General features: G+C 45.1%; 1 protein-coding gene across 1 annotated transcript; it reads left to right on the forward strand.

Moving 5' to 3' along the window:
• Positions 1–3,709: 3,709 nt before the first annotated feature.
• LOC1276882 (tyrosine-protein kinase transmembrane receptor Ror) lies at positions 3,710–19,140 on the forward strand. The gene is made up of 7 exons (XM_061649544.1): positions 3,710–5,522; positions 6,389–7,319; positions 13,720–14,913; positions 14,980–15,190; positions 15,251–15,972; positions 16,044–16,369; positions 16,442–19,140. Exons 2-7 carry the CDS (start codon positions 7,162–7,164, stop codon positions 17,386–17,388), a joined length of 3,558 nt encoding a protein of 1,185 aa, XP_061505528.1. The 5' UTR covers positions 3,710–5,522; positions 6,389–7,161; the 3' UTR covers positions 17,389–19,140.
• The last annotated feature ends 891 nt before the right edge of the window (positions 19,141–20,031 follow it).

Here is a 20,031-nt window from a genome sequence, read left to right on the forward strand (position 1 = left end):
CTATAAGTTTAGATTGATTCAACTTACAGGGTTTTCCAGGGGTTCTATTAATTGTGGGACACTTCCTTGACTCTTACTTATGGGAAGTGAACTACATGTGATGGAAATTGAACTCTATTAGACAGCTTCCATTGGACCATTAGAAATTCTTATTGGATTTGTCTAACAAAGGTGCTATACAGTCCGACTCCCATTACATTAAGTTTATTTCACAGAAGAAAGAGTAGAAAAAAGTGTCCAATAGCTATAATAACCCCTGGGAAATCCTGTACAAGTACCTATATTTATTTAATTATTTCGCCAAATTTTTAATTCTATAAGATAACTTATTAGCTTATTATCATCAGAACTGACACTTTTCTCTTATGTGTATAATGAATAACGAAAAAGAAGGTTATTTAATCTGGAAATATGTCATGATTACACAAAAGAATTTTTCAGATATAGTTTCATATTATTTTTTACTTATTTTTGATAACAACCGTTATTTTGATCGTTATATTCAATAATACCAGTTTACTGATTTCAATAATCCTACAATATCTTCTAAATTTCTAGCTTTTTTGACCGCTCCTCCGATTTACCGTTCTGTTTGATTTTACACTTCCTCCACACTGCCGGATGATAAGACATTCGCTTTGCTTGTTAGGTATCTCTCACAGCAAACATACACGATAAACCTTTAGAAGTATCTCTCTAACGGCGTTTGTGTGTATGTTATTCAAATAAAGTCACGTTTCTACCGATTAGAAGGTGGAGACTGAATGAAACTTCCGTTCGAATAAAGCTAGCTGGTTTTTCCATCCTTACCACCCAGAACACATGTATTGTAATCTGCGCAATAAAAAGAACAAGAAAGCAACAGCCGTGAACCGCGTGTAAAGACGATATGTCGATATTTTGAATCCTAATCACGAACGAAGAAATCCTTGACATAGAAAAACCTGTATTTAAAATTCTGGCCCATTGGCCAAAAATTCCAAGATTGCTCTAAGAGGTCTAGAACCACGCGCATACACACACACACACTCATAGAGGGCGATCGGCCGCAAGCGTTACGGGCATCCATAAATTAGCGCAGGAACAAGTTTTGCCGATCACGAGAGGACAATGCGTCGCATATGTTATACGCCGCACGATCACTTACTCTCTTGTAAACATAAACGCTTTCTCTACCATCGCCCCCCGGGATTTCACGCGTTTTTCACCCATAACCACCTCCGTTAGGCGTTAGGGTTTTTTGTGGTTTGTTTGATTTTTATTTTTAGCGATGCGTTTTTTCCCCCCGGGCTTTTACTATCGGGAGATTATCCGTTTGAAAAATTTGCGATTGCACCGTGCTCCCATAAATCTTTTCCCCGAGCAGAGATTAAAATGATGGCAATAAACGTTCTTTGGTGGGGGTTTCTTTTATTTTGCATCTACATAAATGATCTCTAGAGGAAAAACAGATTTCGGTGCTAATTTATGTTTAAGCTTAACTCATTTTTCTCTTCAAAGATACACTAATCACTTCACACATTATTATGTATTATGTTTTAAGCGTTCTTTTCACCTTATTTTTGCCAATATGTATCATGGTTTTATTTTATTTCAGTCCATTTCCTTTATGGGAATGATAAGTTTATGGACTCAACAAAAATTATGATCTGTTCTGATTTACAGGGAAAGCGATCATTGATCGTAGACGGTTTAATGATCTTCAGTTTTCTCGTTTGATTTAGAACTCATAAAATGTCAGTAAAAGGCAATTTATTATAGACTTGTTCTTTATGTTTGAACCAATTAACGGGTGCTGAAATATGTGTGAAAGTTGTTATATGTTGAAATTATTAAGAAGTAAATTAAATCATTATTTTTATTATTCAGGAGCGACGGCTGTAAATTAAATCATATCCACCCCACAAAGTAGCATAACAACGGAAATGTAAGATCAATGATATTATCTTTAAAAGGTTTTTTATTCGTCAATACGCAGAAAAAATTAAAATAAATTAAACAAAAATGTTTCTCCAACGGTTTTCCAACGAAACAATCAACCACGGTTCCACCACAGTTGATTTACCAGTACGCAGCCACACACAAAGTGCGCAGCCACGTGCGTCGCGAGAGAGTTTTCCACCGATTGCCCAGTTTTCCATATCCAGTCCCCGCGGGTGAAGAAAAACTCACGCACACGCACACTGCTCAGTTGTCCCGTGTCATCTCATCGTGACTGTACACACAAGCCAGTCTGCCAGCCGTCCAAGCAACCGAGCGAGTCTAAGCTAAACAGAAGGAATAAATGTAGCATTAGGATTTGTTAGTGCAGTGGTGTTTATCGTGCTGAAATGTAGTGAACGTGTGAGTAAAACCCGGAAAGAACGCAAGTTACATCAAATCGAGTGATATAAAACATTTAAAGTTGGATAAAGTCGAACCGATTCGATAAGGGAGGAGGGACGTTTGTGTGCTTCTTTGTTAGTGGGTTGGAGGAAAAAACAGGAAAGACGGTGAAAAGCTAAAAAGTTAACAGGGAGCTGGTGTGCTATTGTCTGTTCTTTATGTGAAAAATTGTGCGTCCTGCGAGTGGTGGGTGGCCATTTTTACTGTGTAAGTGTTTTCTTCCCCCCAGTGCACTCTGTATTTTTTCTCTCTCCTTTGTGCTTCACGTGAAGGATAAAGTTGCATTACCGCGTAATCCAGAGCTTACTATGTTGTATCGTAGTATCCGCGTACAGCGGGCGCAGCAAAGCCACCACCACACCAACACAAACCAAGCGTCTCGATTGACCTACGTAGTTGTAGTAGTGTTGGTATTTGTTTGCTCAAAGTGTGTATCAAAGTGTGTATTGGCACTCTCTGTGCAGGGCGCATCCGTTTAAACATAAAGCATAGAATGCTCTATCGAACCGCGCACAGTCGCGAGGCACCATCAAAGGGGGAGTAGGTGTGCCGACAAATGCACCGTCGTATCGATGCTGCAAGCCGTACCGTATTCTTCGTGGGTGAGCAATGCTATTAATGCTCTTCGCTAAACGAGGAATGCAGTAAAACGGTGCGTTTTTTTAGGGTCCCTGGTGAAGAAATGTGAAATGAGTGTTTTGACATCGGGAAATCAGGTGGGAATGTGATTAATGGTTGTTTTTAATGTGTATGTGTTTCTTTTTATGGACGATAGCTTAGAAGCATTATCGACCTCACACAGGGTCTTCATAATGCACTGTTGGCTAATACAGTCAATGTTCTTTCATAACTAAAACTGAAAGTAAATGTGGTTTAAATCTGATTTAGGATAAAGGTAAATTCTTCTGAATTTGTGTGACTAGATTGGTTCACCAATAACAATATAGTTCGGTACTTCATGGTGACTTATTAGAGGTCCAATTCAACCAAAATTATATCCCATGACGGTCATGTTGTTAGATCATACCACTTAACTTTACGCTAGAACATGGAGACTGTCCCATAATGTTAAATAAGCTTGTTTTCAAGTTCTGAAAGCTCTTGAATAGTCTGAAGTAAAAAAAATAATAAAGTACAGAAGCTAATTAAGATTTACTAAACGCAGTTTATCAGTGATATGGCTACATTTTTTTCCTCAAATTGATTAGATTAATATATATTTGTCTAAAATCAACTCTAAGTTGATAATGATGGAGATATTTTGATGGGATCGTTTGATAAAATTCTTTATTATTTTTAGTGTTTGTTTATTATTTAAAACCAAATAAAACAACATAACTTCAATGGATTTACTACAAACCACACCTATTAAACAACAAATGTAATGCTTCCCCTTACAAAATGTGATATTGTCCACTATCGATCGAATATGATCATACATTGATTATAATCAGAACGGTACGATATGTACATCATTTTCCAAAAAGCCGCCAATTTCGCTGGCGGTTGATTGACGCGATTGATTGACGCGCTTGTTGCCGAAACGCCACTCTGTCTAACGGGCTGTGGTGCCTGCTATCTGGTGTCGATTTTATACTGCCCAAAACTGATTTTCGAGAATTAGAGAGAATTCCAACAAGTGGTTGCATGCCGTCTACTGTTTGCACAGCCCGATGTGATAGTTTCGCTACCCGCATTTCGACCACCGAATTTTGTCTGCACAAGTCGGATCTGCCGCTATCTTGCAACATGTCATGCAGCTCCGCACGAAAGTTGTTTAAACTATTTCCGATGCCGGACAACAGTTCCGGGAAGATGTATGTTTCCCGAACACGGACAGTTTTGCTATTTGGCAAACATTAGCGCACATGTCAACCGACACTCACGGATCACCTAGTTTATTTTGGGCTTGCAGGCTTCCATCAGACGCTTAAATCATGTTTATTTGTTTTGCTGCCTAAAAATTGGTTTTGTTTGTTTGTGATAAAAATCTGGTTTTACTTTGCCGGTGAGTGCGGCGGTACACATTAACGAAGAAGTCTTTGGCGTCTGACATGCGGCAAACATACGGCGATAGGGCATAATACATTGTTAAATGTTCATAAGAAGCAGATACATACAGCTGTGAGGTAAAGCAAATAAAAGAAAAACGACAACCATGCACGACAGGGGCAAGCATTTATAGTTCTATTTTTTTTTAATGGGTTTGATGATCATCATGGTAGCAACTTTGATACCTTCTATTTGATACGTTATATTTCAACCCTTTGTTATGCAAATTTGTCAATTCTATTTCACGAAAGCATTAGCTATTATTAAAAACCAAATATCATAATAGATAGGGCCCTCAGCTTTTTTGCATAACAATAACTAAATTTAGTTTTAAAATTTCCTTCTATCATCATTTTACACTTAAAATCACTTCTAAATGCAGTAAAACGCATTTTTGTATCGGAAATACATAATGGATTTGTGAAACGGAAAACAAATTCAACCGAACGTTCGCAGCCTACAGCTGCCACAGTTGAACTCACCCTTTTCCCAAAACACACGATTCATAAAACGAGTGGCTGCGTACTGCCTCACGCCGTGCCAAAAAATTTTGACACATGCAATGAATAATTTCGTGTCCCTGCGTGCTTCCCGGCAATCTCGGTCACGAAAATGACCAAATGAAATAATCTTAATAGTTCTAATATGAAAATAAACAATTCTATCACAATTGGTTTTTAACATCCAACCGGTAATTTCAACCCCCTTGCGTCACATCCAACGCAAACAGCTGTACAAACCTTGACCAAAAACATAAAACAGCCATCCCCTTGCTGGTGCCGCTGTGTTGGTGAGCTCGGTTCCGTTCGTCTGTGTTGTGTGTACCACCAGCAGAAGCAGCAGCACAAGCAGCACCAGTAGCATAGCAGAAGCATAACTTTCTCGTCCTTTACACCGTCGATGACACACAAAAGCGTGCAGAGACACAAAGTGCAACATTTTTAAAGGGGGGCACAGCAGGGCAGTGAGTGTGCGTGGTGTGGTGTGGTGCGGCAGATGCTTCTAGTGGGTGTGCTGCTGCTTTGTGTGGTGCGGCTGAGCGTTTGTGCAGAAAAAAAGAAAACGTCTTATCCACCAAACGCGTTGTAAGTGCAAATCAAAAGCCAAGTGAAAAGTGTGTATGCATGTATGTGTGTGCGTGTGTTTGTATCGGGGAGAAAATCTCACACGCACTCGATAATTGTCGTGGGTTGATTTCGCTTGTTTTCTTTCCATTCCATTTCGATACGGTACGGTGAGAGGGTGTGTTTCGTTCGTTCAGCTGCCTCGGTTCAGTAGCATTAAACCACGCAGCATTACCACCAATACCAACGGGAATACATCAAGGAGATTCTTCTCCGCTGCCTTCCTCCCTCCTTCCTTCACTCCGAAGAACCTCAACTCCAAGACACAAACAAACAAATTACGGCTTCTGGGGGTCTGTGCATTTCTTCCACCAATTTGGCTCACGGTAAAGCGCATCCAGTGTGCACATGTGCAAGTATTGACTGTGTGTGTGTGTGTGTTTGTGTAAGTGTGTATAAGGAGCAAACGAACGGAAGGGAAAAGAAAGAAAAAAGTTATACCCAACTTATGCTTTCTTGAGTGCTCTCCTCTTTCTCCACTGCTTCCGAGCGTTCCCATCATAATTTCCAGCTCCGCCGCCGTCGCGTTATTGGCTAAACACACATATCCGTCGTGGTGAGGAGGGGCAGAAACGACACAGCGAGCCAGCCAGCCTGCCAGCATAATCCACTCCCGGCACGGACCACGAACCACCGATTCTTTTGTGTGTCGGTGGCAGTGTTGTTTGGTGTTGCTTGCTTGTGTGACGTGCGTGCGCGACTGTGCACTGTGCAGTTTATGCTGCCCCGCCGAAGCCTTACTACACACCCAAACGCGGGGGGTGCTTAAAGTCATAAAAATTGGAAACAAAATATAAAAGTCAGCTTCTTCCTCCCTTCTTTTCCAGCGCGTGCTCTCTCTCTTGTTCCGTCGTGTTGTACACGCAATCGCCGCCGCTCTACCACACGGCGTAACTTTTCCAGCCAAACTAGCAGTGCAATGAAGTGGTAGTTCCGTTCGGGTTTTAATGGAGTGTTAGAAGGAGTATTTATTGAGCGGATATAGTGCTCCGTCCCCCCGGGAAAGTTCTTAAATTCCAGTGTTTAAAAAAAAAAGGGAAGCCGCCCAGTGTGTGTTAAAAGTGACCAGAGCAACAACGGTTACCAAGCAAAGCAGGCGGCACGCTGCCGAAACTGTTGATATCATCATCAATCGTGAAGATCGAATTTCGTGTGCGTTCCTTTTTCCGATACCGGCCGCATTGAGTGCGCGTGAAAGTAGTGGCGTGGAACGCTATTTCCACCTTCTCTTCCTCTCTCCTTTTCAAAGTGTATATGTGTGTGTGAGTGCGTTTTACGGCGTGCAACCGTTAAAAGCATAAATTTTAATCGACCCCAAAAACCCCCCAATCCGCCCCAAGTGGCACGGTTCAATTCTGCCAGTAGCCCGTGCTTCGTGTTAAAACCTGAAAAGTTAAAACCATTCAACCTGTGTATGTGTGTGTGTGTTTGTGATTGCGTGTGGAAATAAATTTCCCTTTACCGCCGTGCGGGAGGGTACACACACACACAGTGTGCCTCGATACGCTCGTAGGCCGGCAGCGGTCCATTAGAACAGTGCGGTGCGCGCCCATTTCCCACACGGACGCCGACCGTCGCGGGTCCGGGGGCCGTCGAAATTATGTTAAAAGTGATTTACATCCTCACGATTGCCGGTTGTTTACACACGCCAGTGACTTTCGGTCGGGAACAGCAGCAGCAGCAGTACCAGCAGCAGCAGCAGCAGCAGCAGCACCAGCAAAACCAACCGAACCATTACACCTCGGACACATCCAATGGGTAAGTGAAGCCATGGCGGGCGTTTATAGGGCATAGATTTTAAATACGAAATTAAACACATGCACACCACTAGCTGGTCCTTCATCCCATACCCACTGGACGAGAAAAGGCATTTAAGGATTGACTAAGGGGAGGAGGAAAAAGCCGAAATATATAAATCGCTGCGGACTAACTCGACGAAACGGTAACCGGCAGCACAGTCCCCTTTCGGCATGGAGATTAGTTTTATGGCTTTTGCAGGATTTTTACTTCCTTTTTCGAATGGTTTTATATTATTCCGCTCACGGTTACGATTATTGCCCGGTACATTGCACGCCCCAATATTGACCACGTCCATTCCTCCCCGTGTGGAGTGACTAAAGAAGTGGTAAAAACGCAAAAAACCAATCTGGAAGAACGCCCAAAAACCCACCGACCGTACTGACCTAAAGCCGGTCGACGTCGTCGTCGTGGTGGTGGTGGTCGTTGTCGTGCAGCTTCCACCCGCACAGCCTCGGATAACTAACCCAATGACCTCGGTTGGCAGTGCGCTACCGGAAGTCGAATTCGGTCGAAATACCCCCCCCCCTCCCCCTTCCCCCTCTTGCTTGCTGGTATGCGACCATTTTGCTCGACTTCCGACCACGGTTGTACGGCGGGCGACGATTTGTTATGGAATGCCAAATTTGTTGGCCCTAATCCAATATCCATCCAAGAATAATGCTTCCCAGCGCAGAGATAGAGAGATACAGGGTGCTGGAAGGAAGGAGGATATTAAACTTTTCCTCCCTCGGTTCGATTTGCTGGTATTATATATAGGTGGGCATGGTGGTGGTGGTGGTGGTGGTGGGAAGTTGGGTGGGTACTGTGCAGCCCAATTCAAGATAGAGATAGGGACAGACATTAGGACGCCAGTGGAGCTTTGCTTTCGAGAGATACGGGAGCCTGTTTTCCTTTCGCTGGGAAAGCAAACATTCCGCACCACATCGTCGAACTCTCCCGTGGACGGTTGCTTCCAATACGCACTTGGAGATAATTTATGTCAAGCGATTTAATATGTAGATGAGGTTTTGGTCTTAAAGGGAGTGTGAGATTGAATTAGAAGAGTGCAAAAAAAAAACCGTCCCGTATCCTCCTCCCCCCGGAACAACAAGCTCTAAATGCCCACACACCGCAGAGAGTGAGGAACTGGGGGTCATCTGCAGCCTGCTTGCTTGGGGGGAAAGCTTAGAAGCCGTGTGGGGAATTGAAAATTAACTTCCCGCAAAACTCCCAACGATCCTATTTTTCCAGTCTGGTTCCAACGGGGTTTTGTCCTTTTAATAAATGCAAATATTAGTCGCCCCAACCAGCCACACACTCCGGTCCAACAGAGGGTTTTGGGGTTGACAGCAACCCTTTTTCCGCCGTTGACTTTAAATGATCTCTCCAACAAGAACAAAAGTCACAGCTTTTTTTATTCCAGTCGTTTTCCTCATCTTCTGCTTGTCTTTCGTGTGCGTGTCCCCGCTCGGAAAAAGGACAGACACAACACGTACACACCACACCTCACCCACAGTTCGATTTTATCCCGCACCAGGATGCTACTATGCTGGACACGAACATTAATAATCCTTGTTTATGTTTCGGATGCCAACGCACTCGCACTCTCCATCCTTCTCGGGCACACTGAAACGATCCGGATGGCGACGATAGTCCCGTCCCATCCCACCACACACACACACACGGAGAAACCGGATATACAAGATTAAGCCATTAGAATAACTAAACAGTAGAAGCCTAACGAGAAACCGAGCAGCAGACCTTCCCGAAATCTGTCCAGGCTCCACCGCAGCAGCAGCTTCTTCTTCCGAAGAATCGGGTCGGAAGATGCGTGACAAACGCTTCAGGAGAAAGGGACAGGCGGACAACAGCAGGATGGCAAATGGATTTGTGTTTATCGTCAAGCTCGTTTGCTTCCGGGTTCCGGGAGTCCCTCGGAAGAGCGGGTAAACGGGAGAGGATGTGCAGAACAAGGATGAATTATTAATACATGCAATCAATAATAACGACATAAAGTCTGCCGTTGTTGATGAACCGTTATTTGATCGCCGTTCGTTCGCTTGTCCCCTCCCCTGTCCCTGGTGCGTGTGTGTTTTCATATGTATCCTCACATTTGGTTGTCGGTTTGTGGACATGATGCTATTTGAACTTTCGTATAGCTCTGCTACCGCTACGCTTACGGAGTGATTTGAGTGGCCATATTGAACCATTTTCCGGTCATAAAAATTGGCAGAAGAAACCATTCTCGTTACTACTACTACTACTACTGCAGTGCAATAAATATTTCATTCGACAAGAGAGTTACAGATAAGGTTATTCACCGTTATCACTATATTAGGAGGTTCCTTATGGTGGATAGGAGGCACTTAAATCACTTAGAAGAAGGAAGTAATCAGGAAATTTGTACAACAATTGGATAAAATAATAATAAATGTGTAAGAACTCTTCAAGATGATTGTCTGTTCAGAATAACAGGAGCATCCTTCCCTTTTTGTTGTTTCAATCTCGGTTCTGAACTGCCAAGAGACCTCTATGAGAGGCTATCTATGAATTATTGATTTTGCTATAATAGAGTAATCATCCGGTGTATGTGAGTACGTTAGCGAAGCCATGGGTAAAGCACAATGCTCTGAGAAAGGATTAAGCTTGGTTGCTCATTTAAGCACTACTAAAATACTAAAACTTTACCTGAGTGGTTGAGTTGATAGTTGGAAATGATTTTAACCAAACATACCACAGACTAATATGCGACCTTAAAGTAGATGTCTAAGCGTCTTTTGGTTAAGAAATATGTTCTCTTTTGGATCCTGTTTCGATTTGATTTAGATTTGAGCTAAAAGCCATTGATGTAAAAGAACGAGGACTTAGCAACATCAAAAAATTGCTATCTAATGCAGTTCTTGTTACCTCAACTCAAATGTTGGCATTTTTGCAGATATTCTGTTGATAGCATCTATTCCAGGATTGTTCAAGTCATCTTCAAGAAATCATCAACTTTGTCGAGAATATTAAATTTTTAAAGTTCCCTGATAGGTCAAATTATCTATCTAACTTCATGGCACATTCATGCACGTCTTGGATTTAGTAGGTCCCATGTTATTACTTTACAAAGTGTAAAATATCACTTCACTCCCAGGGAAAAGACCCCCAAAAAACCTGCCATGTTGCTCATATTTTACAATGTTTACTTTAAACATAAAACAAAGCCAAAAGAATGCCTTCAGCAGATGACAAAATCACCACCAGGCGCTAGCTTAAAATAACCACTGTTTTGTATCTAAAATAATCCCCCCACCAAACGAAATGGACCTATTTCTTTCTCCCCGCACCGACGGGAAGTAATGTGGCGACACGGCCACAATCAAACAGCCATCCATCAGTCAATCATTCTGCTTTACGACATCGTCCCATCCATACTGTCTTTGGCCATTTCCTGCTCCATAACAACGAAATTTACTACCTCCCCTGGCCCACACCCGAATTCATCACGCTCTCTCCCCCTGCCAGGGTCCATCATATTGCGCCACATCCCCAACGTGCCCGGGCGAGTGGACATGAATTTGTCATCTTAGTTTTTAATGAGCAACCGCCACTGCAGTCCAGTAATGTTGCTGCTGCTTCATCTCCTCTTCGTAGTCCTCCTCCTCTTGGCATGGAAAGCGACCACGGATGACAAAACATTTACGATGCCCACTGATCTAGATCCGAGCGAGATGCATTTGTTTACACTAGAGCGCGGTGCACGAAGGACCTCCGAACCTCGCTCGGGCGATATTCGAGACGCAAGACCAGGGAAACGGACACTGGATAATTAATGTGATGAAAACGGCCACCACGAATCGAGGGGGAACGTTGGTGGTGTTGTGTCAGGCGACACGACTTCTCAATCATTCAGAAGCTCTCCGTTAGCGAATTGGTCGTCCGGGTCGTTTCCCCCTTACTGTTTCATTTGCCATTCCATTTTACGGACCCGTGTGCACCGGAAACCGTTCCAGGCGACACTTCGCTTGGTGTGTCATTTGGAGCGCTTGGGACGTAAATTTACAACCACCATACGGGCCCCGCCACGGACGACCGTTTCCCGGGGCCGAAAGACTCCCAAAGTGGTCGTAGTGGCAGTGGAGAGACATTCTACTCGTCTACTATTAGGTCCTGTCTGCCAGCTGCGAGATTGATTGTTCTCTAGGAGATTGCAAGAACGGACGACAGGCTTTTAGTACCCGTGCACGAAACAAAAAAAAACGAAAACAACCATACATTAAACCTTAGAAAGCTTTTTTTTTTCATTACATTTACAACACGCGCTCCTCTGCCTTTGTTCGTGTTCTGCGTGTTCTGTAGCGCTACCGGGGGGCGTACAGAAAGTTTATTGAATTTTGGCGTTCGTCCTAGCGGTTTGATTGCATATTTCATTAACTGTTAGCTCATTACCGAATTGTGTTAAGTGTTGTTGAATTAAAGATGGCGCGCCCGGCCTTTTCACACCGAACATTAGCATGTAGGGAAATTCTATATTCCATAATAAATTCAGGAACTACTTTTGAGGGAAGGAACCACTTTATCAGGAACAATTTTCATTACGTTGAGTAGTAACTTCAATTATTAATTTATTCCTAAATAATAACTGTAAGTGCGCGGTTGAAACGTTCCATTTCCATTTCAATTTGAACCTCATATGACCTTATTAGGAGTACCAACAAGTTCGTAACGTTTTGAAGTCAGATGTAGCAAGTTGATTGTTAAATAGATTTTTAATCAGGCAACACCCTCAACCAAAGTTGATACAATATAAGTTTTATAAACTCCAGAAATGGTAAATTTTGCAACGAATAGTGCATTTTTACAGAGAATTGGCCTGCCAGTTCTTATGATAGCTATATATAGGCTATATTTTAGTGGATGTTTATGATAGCTATGCTCTAGCTGAAGGAGCTTGCCAATTTTGCTTGTACAGGTTAAAAATTATAATTTTGAAGTAGAAAATGAAAAAGATGACTTTCAGGATGGACATCTTGAATAGGGAGTTCCATGAAGAGATCCTACTTCATAAAACATATCAAGAACACGCAAAGATACTTGAAGTAACTCAGCGAGTCATTTCCCATCAATTAAAAGCAATGACAATGGTCCGAAATGTGGATTCCATTTAAAGTGCAACCGAGAGACAACGAACGCCGTTTGTTCACTAGTGAGTAACTGGTCAAAGCTTCAAGCTTTAGACGAACAGATTTGAAACCATGACTAAATAACCAATTTTCAACAAAAAAGTGTCAAACTTCACTGAAAAAACTGAACTTATAGGTACACCTAATAGAAACAGGAAGTCGCTTTGCTGTTCTGGTAGCCTTATAGAAGAAATTGTATTGATTTTGTCCACTATTAAATAAAACCTTTCATGCACCAAAACCCATCCCATCATCCCCAACTCAATATCAATTATCTCTCATCGAGCATAAAAAGAGCATCAAACCTTGATGACCCCACCGGGGCTGACTGTAAATGGTTCCAGAAAGTAAACATGCAATTAAACTCCATCGTAGGCAAAAGCACCCCCTCATGAACTATACACAACGTTTGCCACCGTTGTTTGTTCACTATACTCATATTTCTTGTTCCGTCGAGCAAAGAAGACTCCGATACAAAATGCTCCAAATGTACAGCCGTGCGGTATACGTTTTGTTTGTCTTTGAAGCGTCAGTCAGTACGCTTCAGCAGAGGATCCATTCGCTGGGAAAATCTCCGCGCGTCCACCAGCAGCAGTACGTAAAGTGACGCAACCCGAGCCCGCTCGTACTCTTGCCGAACGCGCGACTAAATAAAAGCCAGATGGTGGCGTGGTGCTCGACTTTTTAATAACGGGCCTTCTATCGCTTCTTTCCATCTAAAAAAAATAAAGGAAGGGAAGGCTACTTTACCGACTGCATACTTCTTTGCCTGTTTGACGGGGGGAGCAGCAAACCTCAGCAAACCACCACCACAGTTCCATGGAAGGATACCACACAATAGCCAAGAAGCAAGAAAGCTCTTAAGCCATCAACGGCAGGCTTGAAAAGTGAATCACTTAAAATTCACATTTTCCACAGCACACACACACAAACACATGCACCATTTTCTTTGGCTCCTTCCAACACACCGGGATGCCTACGCGAGCGTGTAAAGTTTCCACCGACGACGCGTCTTGGAATAAAAGTAGGGACGATAATTTCAGCATTTTGTTTGAACTTCTCTGCATTCCCGCGCCATTTCCTCCTTCCATAGTTCCGTGGGCTTCCCTAAAGTTCAAGCTAACTTTCCATCGCACCATCCATGTTTGTTTGCACTTCTTTTCTAATTGTTCACTCCCCTTCTCTCTCTCTCTCTCTCTCTCTCCTTTTTCCAGGCTGACATTTACACCGTCCGGTACGGCCGGATACGCCCGCACGGCGTCGACGGGCAATGGCAGCAGCAGCAACAGCTACTCACCAAATGGCAAGTTTAAGCGGCGAAAGAAGACGGAAAAGCTGCATCAGCAGCAGCAGCAGGATGCGCTCGAGGAGGACACGATCGAGCCGGGCGTGTGCCAGGTGTACACCGGCACCACCTGCGAGCAGTACCTCCGCAACCAGACCGTCTTCGTGACGCCCGACATCACGATGGAGATACTGGAGGAGCGACTAAAGTCGGCGTACGGCGTGATCCGCGAGTCGAAAGACATGAACGCCAACTGTCGCGTGTACGCACTGCCTAGCCTGTGCTACAGCATCCTGCCCGTCTGCCGGACGCCCGAGCTGACCAACCATCAGTACTTTGCGAACCGTGCGGCCGCCGAAGCGGCCCAGCGGGCCGCCACCATCGGCCGGGGGAAGATGCGAGCGCACGAGAAGAAAAACAATCGCAAGCAGCTGCTGGTGAAAGCGGCCCTTTCGACAGTCACAACACCGTACGAAGAGCGCGGCAATGGGACACTCACCACCACGGAACGTCTGCGGGTGTACTTTAGCGGTGGCGTAACGCCCGATCTCGGCGGGCGCTTTTTCGACGGTGAAATTGTGACGGAAAACTCGTTACCACCGCGGTACGATAATGCGCGCCGCGGTCGACGAGCTGCCGGCCATCAGCAGTACGTGCAGCCGGGCGAAGAAATAACCGTCCTATCGTACACCTCATCCTCGTCGGGGCCGAAAAAATCCTACCCACCAACGCGGAACACGGAAAACCTGCGGCGCATCTGTCGCAACGACTGTGAGCTGCTGGAAAACGAGCTGTGCCAGAAGGAGTACGCTATTGCGAAGCGACATCCAACCATCGGGCAGAAGCTCCCACTGGAGGAGTGCGACGATCTGCCACTGCAGAAGAGTGTCGATGGGACGATCCTGAACGGCATCGGAGGGCTAGGGAGTTCGGGCGATATGGAGTGTATGCGGTTGGGGATTGATTTGGACATTAAACCGAACGATGATTGCTACTGGGAGAATGGTGCTAGCTATCGGGGCATCATGGACCGGACGAAGTCTTCGAAAATTTGTATGCGCTGGTCGAAGCTGATGCACACCATGTCGGAATTTCCACATCTGGCCGGTCACAACTACTGCAGGTTGGGTTACGATAAATACACCAGTCTATTAAACACAATTGTTAAACTCCAATTCTTTTTTTACAGAAATCCACCACACGCCGGTCCAATGGATGCACCCTGGTGCTACGTGGACATGCAAAAAACCATCGAGTACTGTGACATCCCAAAGTGCTCGGAGCGAATGTGGATGTACATCATCATCGGGTTCGTCGCCGTCATCTCGCCCCTCTTCATCGGTATTGGCGTGTTTTGCTGCCGAAAGTATCGCAAACATGGCGTCTCGAACATCCAAAATGTAAGTTCTTGTATACTGCTTACTAGAAGAGAAGTTATTGAATCTTGAACTTCTCCACAGATCAATCTACCTAACGCGGACAAGAACATCTACGGTAACTCGCGGCTCAATTCTCCAATCGAGATGACCTCCCTTATTGCTAACCAGTCGTCTACGGGGGCCGCTAGTCGTAATGCCGAAAACGGTGGCATTCAGGGGTTAACGACGGGCCAGCCCGGGAATGGCCATAACCCGGGCCAATCGTCTCAGTCGCGTAACAACGGTATCTCGCGCGTCCCACAGTACACACTGCAGGACGTACGGTTCGTGGAGGAGCTGGGCGAGGGTGCTTTCGGCAAGGTGTACAAGGGTGAGCTAACGCAGAAGAACGGCGAACGAATCTTCGTTGCGGTGAAAGCACTAAAAGAGAATGCGAGTGCTAAAACGCAGGCAGACTTCAAGCGGGAGATTGAACTGATATCGGACCTGAAGCATGACAACATCGTGTGCATTCTGGGGGTGGTGCTGAAGGAGGAACCACTCTGCATGCTGTTCGAGTACATGGCCCAAGGTGATCTGCACGAGTTCCTGATCGCCAACTCACCGAACGAGGGGAAATCGCTTAGTCAGCTGCAGTTTCTACTGATAGCACAACAGATCTGCGACGGAATGGAGTATCTTGCAAGTCATCATTACGTGCATCGGGATCTGGCAGCCCGGAACTGTCTGGTGGGTGACAACTTGACGGTGAAAATCTCCGACTTTGGGTTGTCGCGTGACATCTACAGCTCGGATTACTATCGGTAAGTAGGTTCTTGGGAGGACTCGTATAGAAAACATGTTTCTAACACAGTTCCTGTCCTCTTTCTTGCAGTGTTCAGTCAAAGTCACTTCTTCCCGTACGCTGGATGCCTTCGGAATCAATTCTGTACGGGAAGTTTACCACCGAGAGTGACGTTTGGTCGTTCGGTGTGGTGCTGTGGGAAATCTACAGCTACGGTCTGCAGCCGTACTACGGATACAGCAACCAGGAGGTGATCAATATGGTACGCGCCAGACAGTTGCTACCGTGTCCCGAGTCCTGCCCAAGTGCTGTCTACTCGCTGATGGTGGAGTGCTGGCACGAGCAAGCAGTACGACGACCCACGTTCCCAGAGATTGGCCATCGGCTGAAGATATGGTACCAAGCGCAGAAAAGAAGTAAGTGTTAATGCGTCTACATTCGACAACAGTGACAAATTGAACAATTAATCACCCGCCTGTTCTTTCCAGGTGAACAAAACGAACAGGGAGGTTTCAACCGCAAGGGCTCGATGCTGAGCGTCAACACGAATCGCATGTCCTCGCAGGGCAACTTGAACATTGCCACCCCGTCGTCCTCATCCAGCCATCACTCGCTGAGCCGGGAGCGTAATGGAGACGGCCGCTCCGATCAGCAGCTGCAGATGCAACAACAACAACAACAACAGCAAGCCCAACCACTGCTTGCCCAATCGCAGCAGCGCAAACATCATCATCATTCGTTGGAGCGCGAAAAAATCCTACGAACAAATCAATTACAACATCAACAGCAGCAACAGCAACTGCAGCAGCAGCAACTTCAGCAAGCTGGACCACCTCATACGGTCACTTCCCGGCCGCATCATCAACATCACCAGCATCACCATTCGCTGGACCGTAGCAACAGTGCGGCGGCCGGCCGGCTGGACGAATCGAACGCCTCCGCTGGCGATCAGTTCGAGACGCAAAGCAACCGCAGCTTCTACCACAATGCGAGCGCAAGTCGAAGCAACAAGAGCATTCACTCGATGCAGGAACCGGGTCAGCACCATCACACCAGCAACCACCATGCCCATCCGCACCAGCAGCAGCACCATGGGCACCACGGCGGCCAGCAGCAGCCATCGATGGGACACCCGCAGGGATACAAAAACTTTAGCCTGCCGCGGAAAAGCATCGACAGCGGGCACGAGTACGGGCTGGACGGTGCGTCCGGTGCGGATCTGGCCAGCCTGGCTGCCGCCAGCTGCAGTCCCGGCTATCCGGCCGCCGGCAACCGGGCGGAGATGAAGGCACGCCCACCAAAGGACCCGCACCGGCATCACCACCATCATCACCATCACGGTTCGGGCCGAAGCAGCCGGAATCTGATCGATGCGGTTGCGGCAGTTGGCAGCTCTATCTCGTCGCTGCCCGGTAGCAGCGATCTAGCGTCCTAGCTAGACCGCCAGGCACAGCACATACCAAAGAACAGCACACAGTCACTGGTTGCCGGTCAGCAGCAACAGCAGCAGCCGATGGCTGGAGCAGCACAACCACCGATGCCACCGATCGGGCGCAAACCGAGCCACAGCGGTAGCATCCTCAGCGTGGCCAGCAGTACGAGCGAGCAGGCGTGTGGGATCAGTTCCTTTCAGCCCGGTTTCAGCTCACCCGCGCCAACAGTGACGGCGAACGGAGTCGTCACTGGTGTTGGAGACGCACCAATGCTGCCACAGAGCGCTCTAATGCAGTCGTCTTACCACGAAGGCTAATGCGTTTCATTTCAGAAAAAAGGCCGTTTTATCAACTAGCGTAGCGTAGATAAGGATAAACAGATACTCCCCACACCACATCATCCCCAGTGCATATGTTCTACATGTCACCTCCTGTGTGGCATAGAACACAACCAGATATAGAGAGAGCGTTGGCAGTTGGCAGTAGGCAAGTTCGGTTTCATTTCAATTCACATACATTGCAAAACCCGCTCAAAACCACAGCACCGGATCCTTCACTCTGGATGGTGTGCCATGTTTCTCGATCTCAAACATTGGACTGCTAGTGCATTAGGAATTAGGCGTTAGGGAATGGGACACACCACGTGTTCATTCATTTTCCATTAAAATCTCATTTCGTTTGTATGTGCCACGCATCTTGGCAGGATGTGCTGCTTCAGACGCTTGGAAGTTCGCACATCCGAGGCTGTTCCATAGAGTAGACATCGGTAGCTATTGCTACATCCCCACAACAAACACATCTTTACCATTTCCCACTCTTTAGAACTGAGCATAGGTAAATTAATTCACTGTTTTAAGGTACGGAAGCTCCAGAAGAGCGAATGTCAAATGAAGAAAGAACCTCAAAGCAGATACTAGCCCGCAGTTCTCTACTAGCTCATTTTTTCGACTAATTTATTATCATCTTAAGTTGTATTGTAAGCCACGAAAAGGGGAGGTAACTGAAACGACCGTCTACGTGTATCCGTGCACTCTACGCGGTGCATTTGGATGACATTTTTAACCCGCACCCAGCAGTTCGAGATTGATGCATTTTAAGTGAACTGCCAAACAGTAGCAGACTCAATTGAAGCCACAGTTTAAACCAAGTCATCGATAATTCCGTACCATCAGAGCCTGTGCAGTCTTATGTACTTCGAGTGGGGCACAAACATGAGAAGAGTTACAGCCGCGGTACAGCAACAACCAACAAAACAAACAGAGAACTAAGAGACTATGCATCTGTTTCCGGGAAGGCAGTATGCATTTTCCAAACGCTACACGCCGATGGGAAGAAAGGATGCATTAAAGAATAAATAATTTAAATATCATAGTAAGGCCAGATGTTTAATGTTTAAGAAGGACAGTGAACGCAGAAGCGCACAACAAAAGGTGGAAAAACGCTCCAAGGAATGGAAGGAACTGTTGTGGTCGCAGCCAGGAACAGAAGGAATAGTCAGTCAGTCAAGTCAGTCAGTCAGGTGCCGTTCAGGGCAACAACCCGCAAAGGACAACGTCGCATTTAGCGACATTTTTATGAAGTGAATGAAAACCAAAACCGTGTAATAATAATGTACTATTAGTAAGGAAGATTCATTCTTTTTTTTTGCATGTGAGAAAATAAATTCAACAACGGCAACAAAACCAAAACAAGCTCACCCGAGAGGATTGATGCGGGAGCATTAGCCAGGATGAACGAATTTGTCGGAACAATAACATACCTGTGTTGCGTTTTTTTTATTTTGAAAGGAATTATAAAGAAATTTTTGAACATGTCTTCAAAAAGTATTTTATGCCTCAATTTTCACCACGGTAACTTGTAACTTCAATGTACAAATAATAGTTATCGGGCAGGTATAACTTCTTTAAATTAACATAAATCAAAGGTATAGATGGACCGGTCTCTTGGTGAAATCGTTACACGCACGACTCTGCAACTATACCCATCCTGGGTTCCAATCTCGTAGGGTCCGAGGATGACCTCACCCGTACGTATTCCGTCTGAATTTGTAAATATATTGCAAAAAAGATGATAGATAATCCATCTCCATTTACATGTTACGGGTGCATACTAGAACTTTGAGTAACGGCATGAAATTGATTTGATAAAATTAATGACGTAAAAACTACAGATTAACGTAAATTAGCAATTAAATTTGAAATTAAGGATGGTGACACTCTAATTCGTTTTTAGTTAAAAAAAAAAACAACAATCAGCATGCAACATGCACTAGTGTTTAGGAGTGATCATAAGGTTCCATCCCTAAAGTCGTCATAACAATGTCATTGTCAGCAATCAGAATTGATTGCATTTGCTTTTTTAAACTAATTTCTACCGGTACACAGTGTACTAAAGAGCATTATTGCACCAAACCATGCAATTACTTTCTTTGATGTGTTCGATCGATCGATGAGCACACCTAATCAAGCAACATTACCGAGCAGTCTGGCGTGGAATCGGATAGTGAACACGCAGAATGGCTTTGCTATATATAAATGATTCATCTTTTTCTTTACAAACAGCTGATAAGGCCATCAAGCAAACTGCATCGTCTCAGCTGTTGTAACCGGTTATTATCATATCATTGAGAGAAAGGGCAGGGAGGG

Source organism: Anopheles gambiae, chromosome 2, assembly GCF_943734735.2.
Source record: "Anopheles gambiae chromosome 2, idAnoGambNW_F1_1, whole genome shotgun sequence".
Taxonomy (NCBI): Eukaryota; Metazoa; Arthropoda; class Insecta; order Diptera; family Culicidae; genus Anopheles; species Anopheles gambiae.

Bases quoted from the DNA above. Each gene is read 5' to 3' on its own strand.
- LOC1276882 (XM_061649544.1), top strand. From the start codon at position 7,162: ATGTTAAAAGTGATTTACATCCTCACGATTGCCGGTTGTTTACACACG. The intron at 14,914-14,979 runs GTTGGGTTACGA...CTTTTTTTACAG, and splicing joins GCCGGTCACAACTACTGCAG to AAATCCACCACACGCCGGTC. The intron at 15,973-16,043 runs GTAAGTAGGTTC...TCTTTCTTGCAG, and splicing joins TACAGCTCGGATTACTATCG to TGTTCAGTCAAAGTCACTTC.